Raw genomic sequence first — 27,561 nt, 5'->3', positions numbered from 1 at the left:
GGATTTTTTAGTTGGGCGCCAAACGTAATCTTTCGTCCCTCTTTTTTTTCTACATTTGCTATGTCATAAATGGGGAAAATTCAGAAGGTTAAAGATTAACGCCATTTTGTTATAGCAACCCTTTATATATGAGTAGTTAAATTTGTCCTTTTGGCATCCTTTGAGGCAAATACTTGTGATTTTATCGTTTTTGTAGCATTCTTATGAATACATATTAGAAAAATTTCTCGTCTTTTACCTCATGGATGAATTCATGATATTTTCAGGCCTGATCTTTGACCCAAATTCCACAAAAATGTGACCACTCTGTTTTTTACGACCAAACTTTTGTCATTGTACACATTTTACTCTTTCTATCGATATATAATTTAGGTGTGTGTTCTTTCGGAACATTAAAGTTTTTAAAAAATGAACTCTGGTTGCTGTACTATAATATTGTCTCATGTACATTTACTCAATATCCCTTCATATTTTTATTGGGTATACTAGTAAGACAGACTATAAATCTGCTACAAACTACAACTAAGAATCAGAAAGCTTCAGACAGCAAATTATTCTCTTCGTAACAACGGCTTATCTTTGACAAAGTGTTTTTATTTCAATCTGTTTGGTTACAGAAAAATTGCAAAATAAAAAAGTGCACGCTGAGTGCATAAGAAATTTAAATTGATCATAGTATAAATTTTGATAGAAGAAATAAAGACTTGGGTTTAAGTTTGTTTCCAACTATATGTCCCCATTTAAATGCATTGATCGTCCAAAGAAAAAGGGGCGTTCCAACCCCTGGAACCCTCCCCCTGGATCCGCCACTGGACGCTAAGTTGAAAAGAGCTCATGTGGCCCCAGGTGAGCTAATAAAAAATAATATTGATATTCGAACTTTTAATAATAATCCAAAATATTCTTCTCATATAGTTTAACTGTTTATAATCAATCACTTTTAACATCCATACACCATACAATTCCCCTTTCACACTGTTAATGATCATCAATGAATTATCTTGAACAAAATATTGGACACAACTTTCTTAAAGTATTACACCATTAAACATGAACTGACAAGTGAATTATAATTAAAGAACACTTTTCAAACATTTACTGCATGATAGACTGTAATCATAATATAAATGGGGGAAATGTATATAGATGAGTGCAACAAAATAAATAAAACAGATCATACACATTAAACAACTGTAAAAACAAAAAAACAAAAAAAGTGCTCAGTACCAACAGGAACTTATTTACACTGTTCCCAGATACCAATGAACATAGTGGCAGTCTCTTAATACAAAAGATGTTTCCTGCTTATTCATATGTGTATATCACATCAATAAACATATAATTTGCATTTGTTTATATCTTTCTCTGGACATTCTCGTGTTTTGTCAAAGTAATAAAAACAACCATCTTTTCTCTGAAGTTTCTTAACGTATCCATTGTGAGGCCATCTGTCAATCTGAAAAAGAAATGACAATTGATAAATGGTAATATATAAGTGTGTATTTTCGTCAAAAGTGATAATTTACACACAGTAGTGCGCTACTCGATTATAACGACCACAGAGGTCCGTTTGGACATAAACATTCAAGCTTGCTACAGCCATAAATTTGATTGTGATTTTGGAGATAACTGTCTATGGCATGTAAATAATGTGTCACATCCTGATGTCAAACATAAACACTAGACGTATAATTTCGTACGCTACTGAATGGTTTTATTATTCAAACCACTGAGGCACAAAATATGACTTATGTTTATTTATTTTAATAAACAGAATAAAGTGCTGTGATCAAATTTTTTCATAACATGGGTTTCTTATACAAAATAAATGTGGTTAAAGATCTTAACACACTGAATCTTTACCAATCAAACTTGATATAAGTCCTTGATATTATGTTGATAGTCCTAAATATAAAGCTTTATTTCAACTGCCATATAAACTTTAACATTAACCAAGGAAACTAAACATTGACCAATTAACCATGAAAACCAGGTCAAGGTTAGATGAACCATGCCAGGCGGGCATGTACAGCTAACTATTCTTCCATACAACAAATATAGTTGACCTATTGCTTTAAAGTTAATTTTTAGGAAACTTATATATACAAGTGAATTTTATTTACTTGAATAGGTAAACAAGAGTGCACATTCTGAAATTTCTCATTGATATCTATACTATTTAACGAGAAGACCTCATTTTGGGTGTCGCTTCTCCTTCCACAATAAATCAATCATCATGCCTCTGTGTCCTATACACAGTGTAGATACTATTCTGTACGCTATCCGGAAGTCGCGATTTTCGAAGCGAGAACTTTTTGGATCACATTTTAAATTTGTTGGATATACTATATTAAACGGTAAGATGTTCATATACATTGCGTAATGATTAATTCAGCTGACATCGATATTCACAAATGATTTACAATATATAAATAACACATAGCTGAGAGGGTGATAGAGCAGATTGGTACCCCGAGAAAACATTGTCAACCGCGGCGAAGCCAAGGTTGACAATGCTTTTTCAAGGGGTACCAATCTGCTCTATCACCCTCTCAGCTATGTATTATTTAATTTATTATACTGAACGTCCTACCATTTTTGTCTTTTACAGATTAATTTTATTTCAAAAGGATTTTCTATGACGTCACGTATACTTAACAACGTTACGAGTATTAGAAATAAACAACAAGATGTTGTTTTTTTTTAATTTTGACAGTTAAATAATAAAATTTGATCCAAAACGTAAAACTTAAGCATTGTATTCATCTACTTGATGTAAATTCAATCCATTGTCCTTTAAATTGTCGATTTTTGATTGGTTTAGGAGAGAGGGTAACATTAAAAAAAAATGTCACCCTCTCAGCTATGTGATAGAGTAAAATGACACCCTCGTATTAGCCAATCAAAATATGGCATTTTAACGTGAAGTATAATAATTAAATTTAGCACATCCATTATTCGTATCTTTGCCTTAATCAAGAGATTTTCAAGTGCATCACTAAGGAAAATCAGTCGGTGAACCTAAAAACATTTTTTTGCAACCTTACTGTACAAATTAACGTAAAAAACAGACTTAATTAACTAAATAAAAGTTTATTTTAAGTGGTGGTAAAAGTTTAAGCCAGATCTTTGAAGCCAGAAACAAGAGAATTACACTTGTTTGAATTTCTCACTGTACGATCAGTCTCACTTGTATATTTTGAAACTGTATGATCAGTCCTTATTTCACTGTATTCTAGTGGTGATTTCAAAGTTATTTACGACACATAAAATGGCATTTTTCTAAAGAACACAAATATTTTAATAAATTCACATCCTGAAAACTCATCAAACATGTTTAAGCTTGATAGGGTGTACTCGACTTACTACATTAAGTATAAGGATGTTTGAATGTTGCTGAAATAAGAGGATGGTTTGTTTGTTTATATAAGTTTCAGAAATGTCCTCCGTTATACTTAAAATTGTACAAACACACAGATTTAATTGTTATATAAAAATGCATGTATTTACAAACATTCGAGGCCGTACTGTAGCCTATAATTGATCACAGTTTCTTCACCTCGTTTTGGATGTAGATCTGTCTCTTTCACACTCAATTGTACACCACTTTGTAAAGCGGTGGTTTATAGTGATAATGAAGTCTATCTTTCTGTTCGTCCGTTGGACCGGTACAACATGTTTCGCCGGTTTTGTACGCACATCTTCTCATAAACCACTCAATATACATTGGGGTTTCCAGAAATTTTTAAATGGAGAGGGGGTCCAATCCAGGAAAAAAGAAGATTCCAAATATATGTTCCCATACAAATGCATTGAAAGTTAAAAAAGAGTTTCAAACCGCCAGATTCCAATTTTCTTGAATCCGTCACTGGTATAAGTATTAATTATTTTTTCTCGGATTCCGTATCATTAATGATAATATAAAAAAAAGAAGATGTGGTATGATTGCCAATGAGACAACCGTCCACAAGAGACCAAAATGACACAGACATTAACAAATATAGGTCACTGTACGGCCTTCAACAATGAGCAAAGCCAATACCACTAATTCAGCTATTAAAAGGCCTGAAATGACAATGTAAAACAATTCAAACGAGAAATTTAGCGGCCTTATTTATAAAAAAAAAATGGAATGTATTTTGAATTTTATTAAAAATCTTTTATGGGGTTTCTTTATATATTAAGATATGGACTTAAACATTGCATTATATGGGGGCACCCATCAGGTATTTCCAACCGTGACCTCCAAAACCAATTGTTAAACTTTTCTAAAATTGCTCCATTTTTAATCAATTTTAAATGTATTATGGACCTTCTATTTCGAATTTTGGGTAAAAATATTTTTGATGTTTCTATATCTAAAATACGGACTTTGTCATAACCTTATATTGGGCGTACCTATTTCATATCCACAACTTGTCATAACTTAATGAATCTTTGTCAGATTCCTTATCATTTAATTCAATTGTGCACCTCTTATTTTGATTTTTCGAAAATTACCGGTAATCAGTTTTCTATTTCCATGATAAGGACTTTTCCACTACCTTATCGGGTGGTACCCATTTACTATACGCAACTTACAAAAACTTAACATATTTTCATAAAACTTCCTCATATTCGTTATTAAATGATGCCCCTGTGCACCTATAATTTAGTTATTTTGGTGTTTTTTTTCCTCAAAAACATGGACTATAGAAGTGGTGGGGTATAATTTCGTTAATTCTTTCCTCAATACCTAAAGTTTTTAAACAAAGCTTTCTCTTCCATTCTCAATTTTATTTCTCTATCTATTTTTGTCATTTTAAAAGAGACAAGCTTGATGTATGTTATCACCAATTGGTCAACGGCTGATGGTGTAAATAGTCTTTAAAAATGTAATAGTTAAACAAATAACTGCAACGAGACATTAATACAAAGTCCACAAACGAATCATGTATTGCCTTTTAGGCATTTGATTTTAAATAAGACTGAGAGATGGATTTATTAGGGAGACGGATTTATGTAGGGAGAGGGATTTATAAAAGTTTTTCCAAATTTGTTTCTGAATCCCATATTTGTATTTTAGGAAACATTGTAATATTTGTCTTAATTTTTTTTATTAATAAATACTGTTTAAACTAAATAAGATTGACGGAACAAAAATGTAATTATTTTGCCGTCTACAAAAATCATCAGAAATATATTTGTATTGTCTGATGAAAGAAATTACACGTTATAGTTCCGTTGGTTGTTTTTCTTCAAAATCACGACTGGTCATACAGACAAAAAATCTGAAATCGCTTCTAGAATACAGTCAGTTTTAGACTGATCGTACAGTAAGTTATTTTGGGATCCTCAAGGAAAACATATTGTTTATTTGAAATACAAACATTCTACTTAAATACGGTAAGAATATTGAAACAGTATATATTTAACTGTAAACTGATGCAAATATTTGCAATATAAGATTATTTGCTAAAGTTGTACTACGAGAGCAAAATTGTCAATCGATTTCACTTTTTTCTATGAAGTTGGTGTGATGCAGACGTATATTTTATAATCTACTGCATGTTTTTGTTACAGTTACTCATATTTATGATGCTATACATACACTTAAGATGTGCAAAGCACTTTATAGATAACGGAGTAAACAAATGATGAGAAAAGGTACGAAAACAAACCGATCTGTTAGCCAGTTTGAAATCCTCACTTCAAAAATCGCGACTTCCGGATAGCGTACAGAATAGTATCTACACTGCGCTATAGGTTACATGCATAGTTGCATTTGTCATCCATTCTTATGATTATTCAGATTGAGTTATTTTGGGAGAAAAACGACAAAAAAGGTGTCTAACACCAATTAAAAGTCCCTATCTGTTCAACCAAATTTTGCAATTTTCACAGCTTTCTAAATATTTTACCTTATAAGTTTGTACAGGTGTAACCTTTCTGCATGCCAATTTTCAAAATACATTCTAAATTATATAAGAAAGAAGAGAGCTTCCCAAAGGAGGTACCACTTAAGATAAACCCTGGTTTTCTGAAAATCTTAAATTAGTATACCATGGAGTGTATTAATCCTCAATTTTAAATGCAAACTCCTAGACAGATAAAATTTAGCTCAAAATGGTCTTGATATATTTCTCTTTCAACAAAAGTTTCATTTCTGTAAATTTATTGGTTAGTTTAGGTGAACAATGACATCAAATGCACTATTTTTTGTCCAAGTAGGCCTACTTTTGTAAAGCAAAATTATATCCGGGTGAAAATTGATCCGGGGGAAAAAATGTCACAGTAGTTGTTGTTATTTTTTTATCCGGAGGGAAATATTTCCCTGCCAGGGATATTTTTTCCTTTGCCGTGAAATTCTATCTGGGTAGTTAACTTATTGAATAGTTATTAGAAAAAACTAATCCTTTAAAAATACTATGAAATAAAAAAAGTTTATTTGAATTATACCAATTTTGTAAAAAAAAAAACGTATTTAAAATTCCTGAAAAAAATCAAGTAAATATCATTCTTTCAAAAGAAAATTACCATTAAACATAAGAAAGAACACCAGAAATAATTTGAATGATCGTAATTGTGAAATAATATCATGATTAAAGTAAGGTAAGTGAAATACATGTAGAAGTGAGTTGTTTTCAGTTCTTAGTACAAATATAAATTAAAATGTAAAGGTAGAAATATAGTTGCATTACTACTTTTAACAGTAATGGAAGAATTTGATTATGATAATATTTTTAACTATATAAATAGTCTGGGGACAAAGATGTTGTTGTTGATTATATGAAAACCAGATAAATTATAGCATAACAATTTATTAGAACAAAAGCAATTTAAACAGCTGGATAGTATTTACCTGTGAAATAATATCTGTCTTATTAAAAATTTATGTTGTAAGTCATCTTGTTATATAAATGAATATATAAAAAATAAGATTCACATACGTTCTAAATTTGAGGGAGTAATTGGTGGTATGACACCAAAAGGAGTCCGGATATGAATCCATCATTGGACTAACTTTTAGTCATAGATTAGATTTTCAGTTTGAAAGATGCACAAATACAACCGATAGATAACTAAATATGAAAAATAAATAAGCCAATCAGAGCGTTCTCTATAGCACGGGGTTTATATCCCATGAACCACAACTATTATACCTCCTTATAGAGGACAATAATTATTTTTCGCGTTTATCTATATGTAAACTACGATTATGATACTTTAATACATAGAGACTCTCTGTATTCTGTCTACTATTTTCTTTGAAATGTTTACTATTTAAGGGGTCATACCAGTTCCATATATATATGACGCCCGACAAGCAAAAATAACCCTTTTGGCAAAAATTATGAATTATCAGAATTTTTATTGATCAAACAGAAAATACTAATGCCAACTCAATGTAAAAAAATTGAAAACGATCGGTGAAAAACTAGTTGAGAAATTTCAATTTTGGTTACACATGAAAATGTGTTCTAACGTAAAATGCAATGTAACGTTAGAATCATACTCTTTGACGTCGATTTAAGATTGCTGCAATTTACTAGTTTACTCTTCTTCTGGTGCTTGACAAAATGTAACCTGATATTCCTTCCTAGCATATGGACGATTTTTTTAAATACTGATGTTCCTACCTAACACGTGCAAATCCGGCTTCAGAAATAACTACAGGACGAGCAACATATCGAACTACATGTATTATAAAAGACGATGAAAAGTAATCTAATTCTTTTTTAACTTAAGTTGTTGTTTTTTTTGCGGAATTAATTCCTGATTTATCATGAGGGTCAATGAAATAATGGTACTTTCTGATACCATAGAATAAGTTTAAACAAAACAGATAAAATTGATTTCTTGTCTCTCCATTGCTAAGTAGTTTCGTCGTTCTCTTGCTTACACTGTTAAATGACTTATTTTATTGATTGTGGTTTTCGGAAGAATTCTGCTACATGAGAAACAGTATCACAGTATTTGTTTTAGCTTGACACAATCTACCAAACGTTTAATATGACCACTGAACTAGGTTTATTTTTCTAATATCGTCCAGTTAGCACAGACAAAGCAAGATAGTCAGTCATATACCGATTTTTGTTCTCCTACAATACCTGAACAATAAATTATATAATAGTTCTTGAAAAACTGGTCATTATCGTGATATATGGACTGCCCACAGGACAGTGGTATTGACTTAGATAGTGATAATGACTGAGCCGAAGGCGAGGTCATTATTGCTGTAGCAGGCAATACTACTGTCCTACGGGCAGTCCATGTATCACGATTATGACCAGTTTTTCAAGAACTATTATGTTTATTTCATTGAGAAACCATGTTTTTGAAAATTCTCATAAATTCAAAACGCCTAAAGCGAACTTGAGTAGTTGTACGATTTCTATAGCAAAGGGTGAAGACCAGACGTAGTAATACTGCCATTCATATTAGTGCAACTTTTCAGTATTTAGATTCTTAATTAAGTTCTCTTTAATTTTACCATTAACGAAAAAATGTAATAAACAATCCAACAACTTAAATGATGTAATATTAAAAACAGGAACATGTTTTATAAAAGACAGAGAAACCACGCCCCAACAGTCATTATCAAACGGAAACCACGCCCCAACGATCAATATCAGACGTAAACCACGCCCCACCGGTCCATATCATGTAAAAGTTAATTAACGACCGGTTTTCTGGTCCATATTGTTCTGTTAATGACCGATAGAATTTATTACTGAAGATTAATGAATGTCATGTGACCCCTTTTTATCCAATAAGGGAATCTTATTCTCAACCGATATGAAATAAATAGTTTCTTTTGATTGATTTCAAATATAAAAGAATTCTTTTTATTTTGGTAGCGATTTCAATTATTTTTCAGTGTTATCTTAAATCAGGAACATATATATTAATGTTAGATACTGTTCCCAGCTTGAATGTAGTAAAACAAAAGCACTGAAGTGTGAACTCCTGTTCCTGACAGGGCACCATTTGTGGTTTTTTTCATGGGGTTCGTGTTGCTCAATTTTCGAATTTCTGTGTTATTTTTCGTTTCACTCGTTTGATTTTAAGACATGGTCATCTGAGTTTTCTGTTTATGATTTATGATTGCACGCATGGTGTTTGTTGGTATTTATTTGATATTAAGGATCAACTTGAGTCATGTTTACTCTTATTCGATCTTTCTCAGGTTCAGATTGAATCAATTCATATTGCCAGTAAAAACAGTTTGGCCATTCAAAATTAAATTGACAATAAAAATCGAAATCAAAACATAGATTAAAGGGGTTCATTGTGGGAATTTGATGTGGAAGGTCAGTGTTTTGAACATTTAATCCAAAAGAGTTGAATATATTTTGTCAATAGGGCGTATAATACTGGTATTAATTTATAGCCGATTATATTGAGTGTGAAGACAAAGGTAATTATCTTTGATTAGCTTGCTTGCTAGCTGAACCGTGAAGTCATTAAAAGGTCATGAAAACTACCCTCCTTTAGAAGTAGACTCACCAGACAGATAACCAATTTATCTGTCTGTATGACTAGGCTACATCGAAAGGATGGTATTATACCTTAACTAACCAAATATATTACCTCTGCCTAAACACTCAATTAAATCAGCTGTAATCAGCTTTTAAAAATAATTCATATTTTTTATATCGGGTCAGCATACATAGATGCAAATATTATGTGCGGACAACAAGGCGACCAGACATGTGTCCATTCTGTTGAGTGAACAGATCTAGTCTATAAAGGCTCCGTGTTGAAGACCGTACTTTGACCTGATTCACAAGAAGATAACACAATCTGAGGTTCAGGGTCATATGTCTGTTATGAGGTACTGTGTGTTGTAAAGCATGCAGACCATCATAATTTTTCAAAATATTGTACCATATTTATTCCCTCAAATAAAAATGTATTTTTCGGTTTTTTTGATTTGATTTGAAATTTTGATATTTTCTTGGTATTTTTTATTACTTTTGACGTGCTTTCGCTCTCTAAAACGGGATTTATCTACGCCTTCTCTTTTTAATTTACCCAATAAAAACATATCTTTGCCTTATTTGGATAGTTTATGCTTAGAAAGTATGCGCCTTATAATTCATCCTGTTCAAATTGGTTGATGCATATAATAAGACAACGACAATCTCTATTCAAATGTTAAAGATATTTCTACATGTATTATCTTCAATGATATTGTTAAACGAAAGCTGCAGCTGCGTGTGCAATTTCATCCGTCTCAGATATATTTCTTGCAATAAATATATACGCATATAAATGTTAACAAAACAAACTGAAATGCACGTTAAACTAAGTGATTTAAACGAGAGAGAAAAAAACCTTTGAAACTCTATCAAATATTAACTGTTACATTAGAAATATATATATCGAGTTCAAAATCTAAATCTGTCCGTGTTCGTCATAAATATCGACTACTTTTATGTAATACTATAAAAAAAAAATCCTAGATATCAGAGAAATTTGATTCGAAGTCAATATAATGCAAAAGTAAAATAGATTCTTTTTCAACACAAAAAGTATGACATTTCAAGTTTAAAAAAATATAGAGAACAAGATTATTTGATGTGATCTAATTGTATGATTGTTTCAACTTGTGCTGCATCAATTAGTCCTTACCACATATTTAATGATCATTTAATTATATCCAGCATCATTTTAAAAAAAATTAACGCAACATTGCTAAATTGCTTTTGTTTTTGTTTCTGATTTTACATGGCGTTAAAAAATACCATTGAAAGTTTTTTTTATCGGATTGTTAACCTTATCTATCCGTGAATTTAGAGATTTACACGATGGGTGATGCAGTCAGTGACTTCTGATCATTGAATTATAAACATCAATTTAAAAATTGTCTGCACGTCGGTGTATAACCTTTTGTACTAGAGTTGCATATTTATGTCAACAAAGTTAACTACTCTATTTAAGTCCAAAAAGATCCCGTATCTCATTTTATTCATAATCTAAGAAAATTAATTCAACAGAAAATGAACTGGGACCACTAAATAGTATACATTTTTCGAAGCTCAAGCCTCTAGAATCTTTTATTTTCTAATGATTACTGATGCTTTTTCTTCCTTTCTTTATTGTATTGTTTCTTCATGGCCTACCACACAGACCATTTAAGAATAAAAAAAAATTCGAATGGAAGCAGAACACATTTATTTTGTTTACTTTTAGAAAATCTAAAACAAAAATAGAGATACTAGTACCCTGAATAAAATTGAGAAAGGAAATGCAGAATCTGTCAAAAAGACAACAACCTGACCAAAGAACCGAATTGTAGGTTTATTATAGTTTTTGTGTCGTATGTGCCGAGTAAATTCTAACCCCTAGAAAATAGTCATGGGACGAACGGACGCACTGACGGATGGATGGACGAACGTACAGACAGAGGTAAACAGTATACCCCCATTTTTTTGTTAAAGTGAGTGATATAATAATGAACTGATATTTGTTTCATACTTAAAGTTTTAAACACATTGCAAACTTTTTATATATTTTCTGATAAAATTCTCGTAGAATGTTTTCATTTGAACAAATTGATTTATTGTTTTATGTACAGTAGTAAATATTGCGGATCTATTAAGCGTGGCAAAATAAAAGACGAGCACTTTCAGACATAATTTCTTCTCTGTCGCACTTGTCCGTTGATTTCTTTAAAGCAAATTGCTCTCGTGTGATTAACTATGCAAAATTTTCCGCATTTGGCAAAAATGTTTGGCATGCATAATGTTGCGCCAAATATTAAATTATTGTTTTGGGTTCTTCGTTCAATAACTTGCCGTACCAAAAGTATAAAAGAAATGTAGCTGCGGAAAATATTTAAGTTTGTTTTTTACACAACATTGTTATTGTTTATGTATAGTAAAATATTAATACGTGTATTGTGTCGCATCATTACATATCTTGGTATTATGTTATAATGAGACTTGGTGATGTGTGGGATTTTTTTATATTGTTTATAAATCATTCCTCTAAAGACAATAAGCATATACATTGTATGTCAAAACTAGCATTTGAAAAGTTTTAATAGAATTTTTAAATGTGAATCGTAAATACAGCATTATTTTGCAGAAGTAATGTACTATAAGAATACACTTTTCAATTCGCATGGATAACGGTATGTTTAGATAAAATATCTCAAGGTCAACGTGCAATTTATCGGTTTGTTGTACGTTACATTCTAGCGTTGACTACCGATACAACGTCAAATGCGATAAGGGTTGTTTTTGCTTGACGGGCGTCATATATATATTAAAATAAGTAAAATATATTACACAAGTACAGCCAATCGTATGATGGATAATGAAAATGGAGAAAAAAAATAAGCCATTCAGAGCGTTCTCCATATCATGGTGTTAAGATCGCAAGAATCACAACTATTATACCTCCTTAGAGAGGACAATTATTTTTTGCGTTTCATATCACGGTGTTTAGATCGCAAGAACCACAACTATTATACCTCCTTAGAGAAGACAATTATTTTTCGTGTTTATCTACATGTAAACTACGATTATACTACTTTAAAATATAGAGACTATCTGTCTTCTGTCAGGGACTTTCTATGTTAGTATAGAATGTCGGCCCTGATTCTGTCTACTGTTTTCTTTAAAATGTTTACTACTTAAGGGGTCGTAACACTTGCATATATATATTAAAATAAGTAAAACATGCTTAACTTCATCTAAAACTACCTCGACCAATACTTTAACCTGAAGCGGGACAGACATGGACGGACGGACGAACGAGCAAACGGAAAAACAGACTAGCCTGAAAACATAATGCCCATAATTGGGGCATAAAAATTTATTGTTGCAAGGGAAAATAGTGATTTGGCAAAAATGAAAGTAAGGTAGAGATTAACAGTAGGCGAGCATTTTTCGGGGCGTCGGGATGGTGTGTTTTTAAGTTCGGGATTTGGGGATTGATTCTTACTGGATTCAGGAATTTATTTTTCGATTTCGTGATTTCGTGATATGCATTTCTTTTAATTCTGCATCTCTGGATTTCATGGTTATAAAACTGCGGGATTTTGGGATCTGGACCCCTCCGACCACCCCTCAAATTAGCCTTAGTCATTTATACATGATTCATATCCTACCATTGACATTTTAATGAGGCTCTCAAATGAAAAAAAAACACTGACGGATTGTCCTTGAAGCATATTTTATTAGACTAATAATGGTCTATATATAAGCAGTTAAATTTATTTCATGTTTGAAACGGTGCAAATTGTTAATTTTATTTGACTTTTACCAAAAGCAGTATTGTAGCAAAGGAGAATAATAATTGGGGTCTGAGGCCAGACACACGAAAATATTTGAATTTAAACAGATAGGAAACAAATATCGGACTATTGAACAAGGGAGAAGGCTTTTGATACCTTTTATGAAATTTCCCTTAAAACTATCTTTTACAAAAAATCATCTTACAACAGTCCACAAGCTGTACATTCCCGCGATTTCGCGGGTGTGTTCTAGTTATGTTGAAAATCCTAAATATAAAGCTTGATTACAACTGTCACATAAACTTAACATTAACCAAGATAACTAAACATTGACCAATGAACCATGAAAATGAGGTCAAGGTCAGAAGAACAATGCCAGGCAGACATGTACAGCTAACAATCCTTCCATACAACAAATATAGTTGACCTATTGCTTATAGTTTAAGAAAAACTGACAAAACATAAAAACTTAATACTGAGCAATGAACTGTGAAAATGAGGTCAATGTCAAATAAAACCTACGCATCTGACAAATAGATCATTAAATATTTCCATACACCAAATATAGTTGACCTATGGAATACTGTATTAAATAAAAAGACAAAACTCAAAAACTTAACTTTGACCACTGATTACCATGAAAATGAGGTCAAGGTCAAATGACATCTGCCTGCTAGACATGTACACCTTACAATCATTCCATACAACAAATATAGTAGACCTATTGCATAAAGTATGAGAAAAACAGACCAAAACACAAAAACTTAACTATAACAACTGAACTATGAAAATGAGGTCAAGGTCATATGACACCTGCCAGTTGGACATGTACACCTTAGTCCTTCCATACACCAAATATATAAGATCTATTGCTTATATTATCTGAGATAAGGACTTGACCACCAAAACTTAACCTTGTTCATTGATCCATGAAATGAGGTTGAGGTGAAGTGAAATCGATATCTGTCTGATGGGCAAGAGGGCTAGGACCTTGCAAGGTAAGTACATACCAAATATAGTTATCTTATTACTTAAATATAATAAGAGAGAATTTATCATTACAAAAAATCTGAACTTTTTTTCAAGTGATCACTGAACCATAAAAATGAGGTCAAGGACATTTGACATGTGACTGACGGAAAGTTTGTAACATGAGGCATCTATACACAAAGTATGAAGGATCCAGGTCTTTCACCTTTTAAAATATAAAGCTTCTAAGAAGCTAGCTAACGCCGCCGTAGCCATAGCCGCCAGATCACTATCCTTATGTTGAGCTTTCTGCAACAGAAGTTGCAGGCTCGACAAAAAAAAGTAATGTCCCTTAGACATTCAGATTTGTATACCAACCCAAAACTTTAATGGTATAATGGTATGATATCGTCATCATCTGGCATCATCTGGTCGTCCAAAGACAAATTTGGTGTCTGAACAATAACTTTAGTTTAAGTCAATGGATCTCTATGAAATTTAAGAAGACAGTTCAATACCAGAAAAGGAAGGTTGGGATTGATTGGGGATGAGGGTCCCAACCGTTTGGAATTAGGGACCCAAAAGTGGCCAAAATAAGCATTTTTCTACTTTCAGGTTAATTACTGGTGTATAAGTATTTCAATTGCTCAGAAATTGTACCACAATGTTAAATACCACAAGTAGAAGGTTGGGATTCATTTTGGAGGGTTAACTTATGGTGCCAATAGTTAAGGAATTAAGGACCAAAAAAGGGCCAAAACAAGCATTTTTGTAGTTTCTGGACAATAACTTGTGTGTAACTGTAAGTTTGTGGATCTCCCTAGCATTGTACCACAAGGTTCCATATCGCAAAAGGATGGCTGGAATTGAGTTTGGGGGTAATTGCCCATTCATGCATAAATTAGGGGCCAAAAAAAGGATCAAAATCAAGCATTATTTCTAGTTTCAAGACAATAGCTTGTGTTCAAGAGTATGGATCTCTCTGAAAATGTTTCATACTACAAAGGAAAGGCTGGGATTTTGTGTGGGGGTAATTGCTCCAAGGGTGGGGGGTTATAATTTTTTCAAAAGGGTTCAAATTTTTTTTTCAAAATTTTTCAAATTTTCAAGAAGAATCTTTAATTGCACAGTATTGTGCAATAATTGCACAGACTTGTAAGATCTTGACATTTTTTTTTGTGTCAGAAAACTATACTGTGTAAAAAATGTGATCACAATCCAAATTCAGACAGTATCTAGCTTGAATATTGTGTCCTAATTTGACCCAACTGTTCAGGGTTTAACATCTGCGGTCTTATCAGGCTGCAAAGCAATTTATTTTACTTGTATAAGTAAACTAGAGGCTCTCAAGAGCCAGTATCGCTCACCTGACTCTACTTTGGTTTTGAAATCATATAAAAAAAGAAAAAAAATGGCTACAAAGTAACAACACTTGGCCAGCACCTCCTAAGGAAAGGAACATTCATGCTATGTTTGGTTTAATTCAATTCAGTGGTTCTCTAGAAGAAGACTTGTGTATATCTATTTCCTATAGGGTCCTATGTTAAACTAAGTCCCCCACTAGCGGATGTTTTGGATGATGGATCAGCAACAAAGTAACAACACTTGGTCAGCACCTCATAACACAAGGTACATACATGTACATGCTATGTTTGGTTTCATTACATTCAGTGGTTCTCTAAAAGAAGTCATTTGTATGCATTTCCCATAGGGTCCTATGTTAAACTAAGTCCCCTGCTGGCTGCCATTTTGGATGATGGATCAGCTACAAAGTAACAACACTTGGTCAGCACCTCATAAGGAACATTCATGCTATGTTTGGATCCATTCCATTCAGTGGTACTCTAAAAGAAGTCATTTGTATGCATTTTCCATAGGGTCCTATGTTATTAACTAAGTCCCCCTCTGGCCGCCATCTTGGATGATGGATCGGCTACAAAGTAACAGCACTTGGTCAGCACCTCATAAGGAACATTCATGCTATGTTTGGATCCATTCCATTCAGTGGTACTCTAAAAGAAGTCATTTGTATGCATTTTCCATAGGGTCCTATGTTATTAACTAAGTCCCCCTCTGGCCGCCATCTTGGATGATGGATCGGCTACAAAGTAACAACACTTGGTCAGCACCTCATAAGGAACATTCATGCTATGTTTGGATCCATTCTATTCAGTGGTTCTCTAAAAGAAGTCATTTGTATGCATTTCCCAAAGGGTCCTATTTTAAACTTAATCCCCTGCTGGCGGCCATCTTGGATGATGGATCGGCTACAAATTAACAACACTTGGTCAGCACCTACTTAGGAAAATTCATGCTATGTTTGGTTTCATTACATTTAGTGGTTCTCTAAAAGAAGTCATTCGTATGCATTTCCCGTAGGGTCCTATGTTAAACTAAGTCCCCTGCTGGCTGCCATTTTGGATGATGAATCGGCTACAAAGTAACAACACTTGGTCAGCACTTTATTAGGATCAGTCATGTTATGTTTGGTTTCATTCCATTCAGTGGTACTCTAAAAGAAGTCATTTGTATGCATTTTCCATAGGTCCTATGTTAATAACTAAGTCCCCTGCTGGTGGCCATCTTGGATGATGGATTGGCTACAAAGTAACAACACTTGGTCAGCAACTCATAAGGAACATTCATGCTATGTTTGGTTTCATTCTATTCAGTGGTTCTCTAAAAGAAGTCATTTGTATGCATTTCCCATAGGGTCCTATGTTAAACTTAGTCCCCTGCTGGCGGCCATCTTGGATGATGGATCAGCTACAAAGTAACAACACTTGGTTAGCACCTCATAAGGAACATTCATGCTATGTTTGGGTCCATTCCATTCAGTGGTTCTCTAAAAGAAGTCATTTGTATGCATTTCCCATAGGGTCCTATGTTAAACTAAGTCCCTGCTGACGGCCATGGCCATCTTGGATGATGAATGGCTACAAAGTAACAACAATTGGTCAGCACCTACTAAGGAAAATTCATGCTATGTTTGGTTTCATTACATTCAGTGGTTCTCTAAAAGAAGTCATTCGTATGCATTTCCCATAGGGTCCTATGTTAAACTAAGTCCCCTGCTGGCTGCCATTTTGGATGATGAATCGGCTACAAAGTAACAACACTTGGTCAGCACCTCATAAGGAACAGTCATGCTATGTTTGGATCCATTCCATTCAGTGGTTCTCTAAAAGAAGTCATTTGTATGCATTTCCCATAGGGTCCTATGTTAAACTAAGTCCCCGCTGACAGCCATCTTGGATGATGGATCGGCTACAAAGTAACAACAATTGGTCAGCACCTACTAAGGAAAATTCATGCTATGTTTGGTTTCATTACATTTAATGGTTCTCTAAAAGAAGTCATTCGTATGCATTTCCCATAGGGTCCTATGTTAAACTAAGTCCCCTGCTGGCTGCCATTTTGGATGATGAATCGGCTATAAAGTAACAACACTTGGCCAGCACCTCATAAGGAACAGTCATGTTCGGGTCAGGTGAGCTAAAAAGTCATCTTATCTTCTTTTCTTGAATTCTTAGGATTTCTTTGCTCTAATAGAAATTTAAATTATCTGCCCTTTGCAGATGTTTTTACTAATCATTTAAGTGGAATTTCATGGACAATGAAAATCACATTTGTCTGTTATCTTCAGAACAATGCTCATTTAGCTCCCTAAGGAGGAATTTTTGAAGGCCTTGCGCAAATACTTAAGATCTTTGCGCAAACAGTTTCTTTGTGGAAATAATGAGTTGAAACATTGAACTCTCAGGGATCTCCATGACCTGTTTCATGATGGCGCCCCGCCATCGTTCAAATGTTTTGCGCCATCGTTCAATTGTCTTCCGCCATTGTTCAAAACTATAATCGTTTTTGTATCCCGACGCCATTTTTTTAGCAATTATAATCAAATGCATGTAATTGCATAATCCTCAGGCTTTTTTATTAGTATTATCCTATACAGTTCTAACGCCTGAGGGATATCTGGATTAAGATCGCTAATCACTTGTACCTGAGCTTGTACAGGTAGATCAAAAAACCAAACAGGAGAATATTATCTGAAGATAGACGATTCATTTGTCGAATTATTTAACCAAGTTTCCGCAAATGCTTATGATAATTCAGATTAAATAAATAAATTAATAATCCAGTTACAAAGTTAAACAAGGTGAACACATGCTTTTATTTTGACTTACGCAATCAGCATCCCCCTTTTTAAGAAGTACAAAATAAGACATAAAACAGTTATTATTATTTTAACGCAAATAACTTGAGTACTGTTTATTGTAACGATAATATAGAATTACTTTAAAAGTTAAAGAGTAAAAACTTATAATATTTCCTATAAAGAAATATCGTATCGTAATTCCGAATTCATTTCGTAGTTTATAATCAAATTGATACATCTGCGTTTCCCGTTTTATATTCAGACTCGAAAGATGTAGACCCCCCTGACCAGTGCTCGATAACGATCAGTGCTTGATAATGTGATACAGAAATGATTTTTTTGTAATGAAAATACAACATTTTTTATTCAAATTTTTTTTTGTATTTATACCTGAATAGGAGTTCTACAGGAAATATACATTTCGCATGATCTCAACTTAACGGGAAATTAATAGCAGACGATGAATCGACAGAAGTGAATCGAAGTTGAAAAGATCGCTCTTGGAATCAAGTTTCAAAAAAAACTTTAACAAAATTTTTAGTAATTAAAAATAACATGGATCGATTGCAAATTCATTAATAATTCAAATGATGTGATTCCTACAGTTATATTCAATTCAAGGCATTTGTAACATCAGTTTTTGTCCCCCTAGAGCCCCTACATATTTTCATTTGACCACCGCCATTTTTATGTTTTAAAACAATATATTTTGGGCAAACTTGCTTGTCTTTTCATGTACAACAAATGTATATTCCGGTTTGGGTGTTTCATTTGTCACTGATGAGCCATGGTACTTGAAATGTTTGTGTTCAATCTAAGAAATAATGACCTATGAACATTTTTTTTGCAGAGTTTTCATTTTCCAAACAATAGGCATTTTGATAAATTTTAGAATCTCTGAATTTCTATGAATAATTTACCATTTCAGTAAAATTTAAATGTCAATTATCAGAAAAATGTCCATTTTATCAAATAGACATCATAGTTTTTATTTTATTTTTATTCTGAGGTTTTTAATGCATTACCGAGAACTGGTCAATTTGTCTTCAAATTTGGCATATTTTTAGTATGTAAATCAAGCATGCCCCAAGGTGACATCATGATAGGAATTAAACAACCAATCAGGTCCTTTTATTTCAAATAAGGTCAACTATGATCAAACAAAAGGTCATGAATCAGTTAGCACGATTATTTCGTTAAACAGTAAAAACCAGTGTTAAATTATCGAGCACTGGTCAGTAGAGTCTATGTTGCATAGCATCGGTTTGCTAGATAAAGTCATTAAAAACCTTTTCAATTGACAACGTTTGCTTTACAAATCTTTTTAACCTTTTACATAAACAGTACGACTCGTTTTGTCGTTGCTGAAAACCAGCCATACCGGTAATGGGTTCATGACTTCTGAATTTGACAGTGTCCGTGAAAAATAAGCTCCACCTGATTTTTAACCCCATAGCAATTACGGCGTAGATACAGTTTGTGGTAGTGAAAGTTCCTCCATCGTTCAATTTTCATCCATGGAGATCCCGGACTCTAATAAAAAATTATGAGCTAGCCTGGGAAAAATCATTAAAGGCATGATATTACATTTCAAAACTTGAGAATTTTTGTGGGATTGTAAGAAAAATTTACTCATACATGTACAAGTGATTTTTTGAGAAAATTAAGGGGAGATTATTCAAACATTATAATTTACTTATGTGTATTTTTTTTTTCTTCTTCAAGTAAATAAAAATTACTTGTACAAATAGTACCCTTAACTGTACTACCGAGCTTCATATTGGAGTATTTGTGTACTCATTGACATTTCTAAATATTACTCATACATCTTTTTTCTGTATTATCTGATATTCTATGGCATCTCTGTATCCAGCAAGCTGAAATCGATATGCTTCTTCCACTTCATCTGACCACTGTTTTGCACGAGTCATTGTCTTTGGTTCTGCAATAGCAGCCATACCAACACCTACAAAATACCAATTTCTAGTTTTAAACATGTATTTAAAATAATTAAAATAAACTTTAGGTAGCTGTAAACATGGTAAATTTTAGTTATAAAAGAAACAAAAACACAGACTTTAACTTGTCCACTAAATTTAAACTACATGTATGGCTTTCTTTAAAGTTCTTGTCTCTAGGGTTAGGATCGGTAATTGTTCATTTGGCTATCGTACCATATCATTTTCATATTAATAATAACATTTGCAAAAGCTATTTTCTATAATTATTGTAACCATTTTAAAAGGAGTGAGTACCACCCTCTGCCATGTCTGCTGTTGCATACAGGAAATTTTATCGTTCAAAGGATAATTTAATGTAAATGTTTTGTCTGTTGTGGTATGTAAGGAATAAAAGTATAGGTGTACATTGTACATTACACGCATTTGATTCTGTTATTAAGAAGGTCAACTACAAGAATCAAAATAACTGACAAGTCTTTATTCATCATGTTCATAAATATATATATATCAAAATATCCTTTTCATATCTTTTTGACAGAAGACACCTTTAAGTAGCATATCAGTAAACATTTAATTTGGTATAAACATGATAAAATGTTATTTGTCCATGTTATGTTCATATATACATGTATATCACAAAAAAATGGTTTGGGTCCAGAAATAAAAATTTGAAATAAATTGTTATACATATAAATTATAAGTACATGCCACGCAAATTCTCAATGACTTTACCTGAAAAGTCTGTGTGATTGACATATATATATATGCCTTACACATTTAAGGCAAGGCACGAAAGTTTATCTTACAAAAATCACTGTCAACAAAAGTGTATGCATCCTCTACTGGTCTTACATTTTTTGTCTTACAAACCTATTCCATGATTATGGAACACAAAGCCCCCTTTGCATAATACATAAAGTTGTTAACGTAACATGGCTTTATTGTATATCGAACATCGTGTTCTTATGACGTTAATATTGTACCTTTAGTCATCAATACAAATTCATACAGTTTAGACGTCTTTGTAATTACATGCAGTTTTTAGTAAAACCACTTTAATATACATGTAGTTGTCAATACTTGGCAGAAAGGAGGTTTTCCAAACTTCTCAAAAGTTGCCCTTTCGAGGCGTTGTTATAAAAGTCAAGTATACCCTGTCTACCAAGACTGTAGCGAGATATGATATAAGTGTCATTTAAATTGTTCATGATTTCAATCCTTTCCCTAAAAACCCTTTGTCCTCTAAAGGTGTGACATTGGTTGTGCCTCAAAGAAAATTTGGTTAACGATCAAACGTACACTAACGATTGTTTTATGAAACAGGAGCCAGATAACTAAAAACATTTTGACAGAACATGCTCATAAGAGCTGGAAACAATTCTGGATGCATTAAAGGAAAAGCAAGATATTCTGAAGGATTTGGATAAGAACATTTTAGATAGTGTACAAGAGGAGGATATAGAGCAAGAGATACTTGACACAGATGAGTATAAATTTAATTTAGAGACGACAATACGCAAAATTCGTAAATTTATTCAAGCTCAAACATCAAATTTAAATGCAGCCGCTAGAAGTTTTTCGCCGCACAATGAGACACTGCAACCCATGCAAAATGTTGGCCCCATATATAACATAAGAGATGACTCACGAAATACTGGCCTCAATTTCACGTCGTTACGTTCAAATTCAAGCGTCAATAGCAGCAATTTTCATAAACTACCGAAATTGAATTTACCTACATTTGACGGAAACGTACTTGAATGGCAATCCTTTTGGGATTCTTTTGATTCCGCAATTCACAACAACAACACTCTAACCGACGTTCAAAGTTCAACTACCTAAAATCTTTACTAGAAGGAGAAGCGTCATACACCATTGCTGGATTTGCTCTTACGCACACAAACTACACTGACAAAGCTACTGACCTCATACATGAAAGATTCGGACAAAAGCATAAGATAATTCAGTCGTACATGCAAGCATTACTAGACATACCGACATCAAAGAATACACTTTCACAACTTACATGACTTAGAAGTTACTATGACAGAACAGAGACATACATAAGGGGTCTTGAATCACTCGGACAAGCTCAAGATTCATATGGCTCGTTATTAGTACCACTGTCCAGTCATACTCAACAAAATGCCCAGTGAAATACGCAATAACCTAACACATGAGCATGCCATGATGGTTCATCGGATTGGTTTCTCGGGGATCTTAGAAGATCTATCTTTAAGGAGCTGGCCATTTTAGAGTCTGGTAAAAATACAGAAACAGGTGAAAGTCGGAGCGCTACCGCTACGTTCTATACAAATACAAAATCACGTAAAATCTGGCCAAAAAACAATTCAACTAATTCAACACAGAAATCTCATACCATAAGCTGTGCATACTGCAAGGAACCCCACTATTCATCAGAATGTACTAAATATACTGATCCAAACGACCGCATGACAATTGTAAAAAAGGAAAGACTGTGCTTTAATTGTTTAGGGTGACGCAGTGTAGCAGATTGTAAATCAAAATCAAACTGCAAGAGATATAAAAGACGTCACCACACAAGCCTATGCAACAAAGACCACGATAAGGAAACTGCAAGTACAAGTAGTACATGTACAGTACAAACACACAACGCGGAGGAAGTTGAGACAACAGTTTTATATTCATCTCTAGACCGTGATCGCCCAAATGTCTTGTTAAAGACCGCAATTGCACCGCTAAGCTACAGAGGACAAACAATTGACACCAATATACTTTTTGAAGAAGGCACCCAAAGGTCATTTATAACAAGGCAAGTAGCAGATACATTAGATATTAGACCAACAGGAAGAGAGGCAATAGCATTATTGGGATTTGGAGACACTGACAAGAACAGCAGAGTACAACAACTAGATACAGCAACAGTTAAGTAACAAACTATTTAGGGAGACCATATTTCAGTAGATGTTTTAATTGTTCCAAAAATAGCCGCACCATTGACGACTTACATTCATACTGCCAATACTATGCCGTATTTACAACATTTAAGATTAGCTCACGCCGTAAATAAAGATGCATCATTTGAAATAGGATAACTTATTTGAGCTGATCAATATTGGAACATAGTTGAGGATGAGAACATCATAGGCGAGGTACATTTTGTACCTACAGCAGTAAGGTCCAAACTAGGATATCTACTCTCAGGACCTCTGAAAGGAACCCACTCAGTGAACACAGCCGGATCAATGATGAATGTAATTGTTTCAACCAAACGAGAAGAGTTTGATCTAGAAAAGTTCTGGAAGATAGAAACAACTGGGACCGAGAATATGGATGCGGATTTTAAGTTTAATTAGGAATTCCAGGACGTGTATGAAAAAAATTCGATCCGTTACCATGACAACCGCTACTTTGCAAAACTTCCATGGAAAGAGGACCACCCAACACTACCATTGAATAGACATATTGCATATCGACGGACAGTAAACGTTGTTAATAGATTAAGAAAAGATCCAAACATGTTACCAAAATATGGAGAAATCATCGCAGAACAACAGAGAAGAGGGTTTATAGAAAAGGTTGACGACAAAATTCCACAAGACAGAAAAGTACATTATATTCGACACCACCTGGTGAAAAAGGATTCTGCAACTACCATGACTACCCCAATAAGAATAGTGTACGACTGCAGTTGCCATGAAACACCTGATATCCCTTCACTGAATGATTGTTTACTAAATATTCAACCAAATCTGAACGACATAGCTGCAATACTTCTCAGATTTCGTCTACATAAATATGCAGTAACAACAGACATTGAGAAAGCGTTTCTTAATGTGGGACTACATGTACATGGACTAGAAGAAAAGGACAGTGACGTTACAAGATTTTATTGGTACAGCAACCCAACAGACCCAACAGGACAGTTAGTAACTTACCGTTTCAAATCCGTTCTTTTTGGTGCAACATGCTCTCCTTTTATTTTGAATGTTGTTTTGCTAAAACATTTGAAAGACAACGTGTGCACCTGGACAGAGAGGTTAACAAATGACCTGTACGTCAACAACATTATTTCCAGATTTTTTCGGAAGAAAACGATTTAATAAATTACTACAACCAGACTCGACCATTATTTGCCAAAGTAGGATTTAAGGATGTATTCTTCTGACTTTTCAGTCTCGTTCAGTCTCGTTGAAATCTCGTTCTTGAATTATTTCCAAAACATGCGATAGAAGTGGAAAATATCAATGAATTTTAAAAATATTATAATCAAACATTAATCGGTGGAAAAATTGTGTATTTACAATGAATGGTTTTTGAGTAATCCAGTTTTATTATTTTACGACCAATCAAGTCAGTATTTTTAGCCAAAATTTTGAGAAAATGGGTGAGGGATACAAAAAATGATTTTACAAGAATCATGTACATCCCATATCATTTTGGTCTTATCAAATTTCTTAGATATGTATTTTTTCAATCATTTAAAACAAAAAAAGTTGAATCAATATGCGTTTTGTTCTTAAAACTGAGAAAAATCACAAAAATACAAAATTGACAGCATGGTAAATTTTACACAAAAAAGCGTCAAAATATGATAAAACTTTCTTAAATTAACACCTACCTATAGTTTTTGTAAGTAAAATTTATTCAGATTGGTCCACTTCATCTTTATAGAAAGTAAGAACAAAAGTTTAATTGTGGAACTGTAATTTCTTCATGATAATAGCCCAAAAATAGGTAAAAATCAATGAAAAATGGGAAAATCATAAAAATTGGGCATTTTCAAACACAAAAATCAGGTCAAGAAAAAAAGTTTAATTCCAGAAATTTTTGGCTCCTCAGAGGTGTACATCCTTAATCTTAGATCATGGGCTTCAAGAAGTGAGATGTTGCAGGAATTTGCAAGAAAAGACAGTGTTGTGGACAATGACAAAATTATCAAGGTACTTGGTTTAAAATGGAATGCTGAGAAAGACACAATTACATTTGCTAAAAAGGATACACTTGGTAATAAAAACAAAGCTGTTACAAAACGAGATGTACTAAAACAGACATCTAGAATATACAACCTGTTTGGAATTTTAAGCCCAATCACAGTGAGAAATAAAATGTTTTTACAGGAGGTATGAAAGAATGGACTAGATTGGGACCAGTCGTTATCGTCAGGCTTTACAAAACAATGGACAGAAATCGCTCAAAATACAGAAAAGGCGCTAGAAACTGAAATACCCCGCATGTACCTTCAAGGAGAGGAAGATATTTCGAACTCAACCCTACATATATTTACTGTTGCAAGTGCTAAAGCTTGCCATGCTTACAGAGCATGCGCATATATTGTGACAGAAAAACAAAGTTCGCTTGTTATGGCAAAAAACAGAGTTACTCCGTTAAAACAGATAACAATACCTAATTCTAGAGTTAATGGGAGCAGTAATTGGCGCAAGATTATTGGATTATATAGGAAAAAATATAGATTTTTCTACTGCATTTTTATGGACTGACAGTCAAATTGTCTTGCAGTGGATGAACACAACAAAACCACTTAACGTCTTCACAAGAAACAGAGTACAAGAGATCAAGAAAGTTACAGAGAAATACATGTACCAATGGAAATATTGCCCAACGAACTCAAATCCAGCTGACCTTTTATCGCGTGGAGTAGACTTTGATAAACAGCGACCTTCTGGATTAACGAAGAAAACTTGTGGCCTAAGTGGAATGGCAATGAAACAATAATTCTTACAAATTTAGAAGACACAGAAAATACACAAACTACCGAGGATAACACAGACAGGAATTCTATTAACATTGCCCATATTTCTGGAATAGTAGACATTTCAAGGTTTGACACTTACAATAAGTTGCTACTTGTTACTGCCTACGTCATCAGATTTATTGAAAATTGTAGGACAAGACAAAGGACTACTAGTCAATTGACCATGAATGAAATAGACAGATCAGCATTAATGTGGATAAAAGATATTCAACAAAACAGATACTTGGATATTTACGACGATTTAGAAAGAACTGGAAAGTCAAAATATTCTCTGTTCAAACAACTTAAATTATATTTGGACGAGGACAAATTAGTTCGTTGTGCGGGAAGAATACACAATGCACCGATTAGCGATATGGCGAAATATCCAATACTTTTACCAGCACATGACAAACTCACAAATTTGATAATACAAGATGCACATAAGCGAAGCTTTTATTCAGGAGTTAACGGCACAATAACATTATTGAGACAATCTTACTGGATACCGCAAATCTGTCAAAACGTGAAAACTATTTTGCGTAAATGCGTCACATGTAAAAAAGTTACAGGACAACATTACCGTACCCCAGAAGCACCACCTTTACCATATTAAAGACAGACTGCGCGAAGCGCCTCCTTTCACTGTTACTGGTGTAGTCACTCTTTTTACGTGCGCTAGCACCAGAGCTGTACACTTAGAAATAGTTACAGATTTAACAGAAGAACAGTTTATTTTAGCTTTCTGTAGATTCTCAAGTAGGAAATCACTACCAAAAAATATATATTAAGTTTAAGCATGTTTAGTAGGTTTGACAACCGAGAAATAAAAAAAAAAACGGGAATTTGGGACTGGGTGTCATTATTCAAAAATTTAGTTAAGTACCTTGTGTTATATTAAGGTATATAGGAAATTATTTTTTTGAGACAAGTGCCTGTGGATACCATGCAGGTTTGTCTGTACTCTGAGTAAATTTTGAGGTGAAAATGCAGTCATTTTAGCCAAAAGGCCCACATGAACTTTACTGAGAAACAATGAGTTTCATAACAGAGTATTTTTTCATTGAATCTTAATTGATATTTATAACAAATTTCTTTCTATAAAAACAGATTTTTTTCTGTCTGCTTTGTCCATATATTTTCAACCTTCCCGTATTTTATTTTCCTCATTTTTACTCTTTTCTTTTTAATTATTGGGGGGACGAAAAATCCAATTTATCAATAGAAATTATAAGTGTATAAAAAAAATAAACACGAAGAGACCGCTGCAGATTATTCGGTCTAAGGAAAGTCATAAATTATGAATACATGGTATCCACGTGTGTAGTAGAACATGTCGACTTGTTATAATTGTGTGATGTTTATGGGACACTTACTCAAGGTACTGTAAAGAGAGTTTCGGACAGCTAGGTTAAATGTTAGTTTCAACAATTTGTTATAAAATATAAAACACAAAGTCAGGTTCGCTGTTGCTAGTTAACAATAAACAAATATAACCCTTACTGTG

General features: G+C 33.3%; 1 protein-coding gene across 1 annotated transcript; it reads right to left on the bottom strand.

The window, feature by feature from the left end:
* Nucleotides 1-867: 867 nt before the first annotated feature.
* On the bottom strand, nucleotides 868-27,561 carry LOC134725410 (meiosis expressed gene 1 protein homolog). Its single transcript, XM_063589217.1, has 3 exons — nucleotides 27,431-27,561; nucleotides 20,183-20,322; nucleotides 868-1,456 (listed from the first exon to the last, which is right to left on the bottom strand). Exons 2-3 carry the CDS (start codon nucleotides 20,312-20,314, stop codon nucleotides 1,328-1,330), a joined length of 261 nt encoding a protein of 86 aa, XP_063445287.1. The 5' UTR covers nucleotides 20,315-20,322; nucleotides 27,431-27,561; the 3' UTR covers nucleotides 868-1,327.

Source organism: Mytilus trossulus, chromosome 1 (genome assembly GCF_036588685.1).
Source record: "Mytilus trossulus isolate FHL-02 chromosome 1, PNRI_Mtr1.1.1.hap1, whole genome shotgun sequence".
Taxonomy (NCBI): Eukaryota; Metazoa; Mollusca; class Bivalvia; order Mytilida; family Mytilidae; genus Mytilus; species Mytilus trossulus.
Note: the sequence above shows the minus strand (reverse complement) of the source record. Positions and strands in the feature narration are given on the sequence as shown.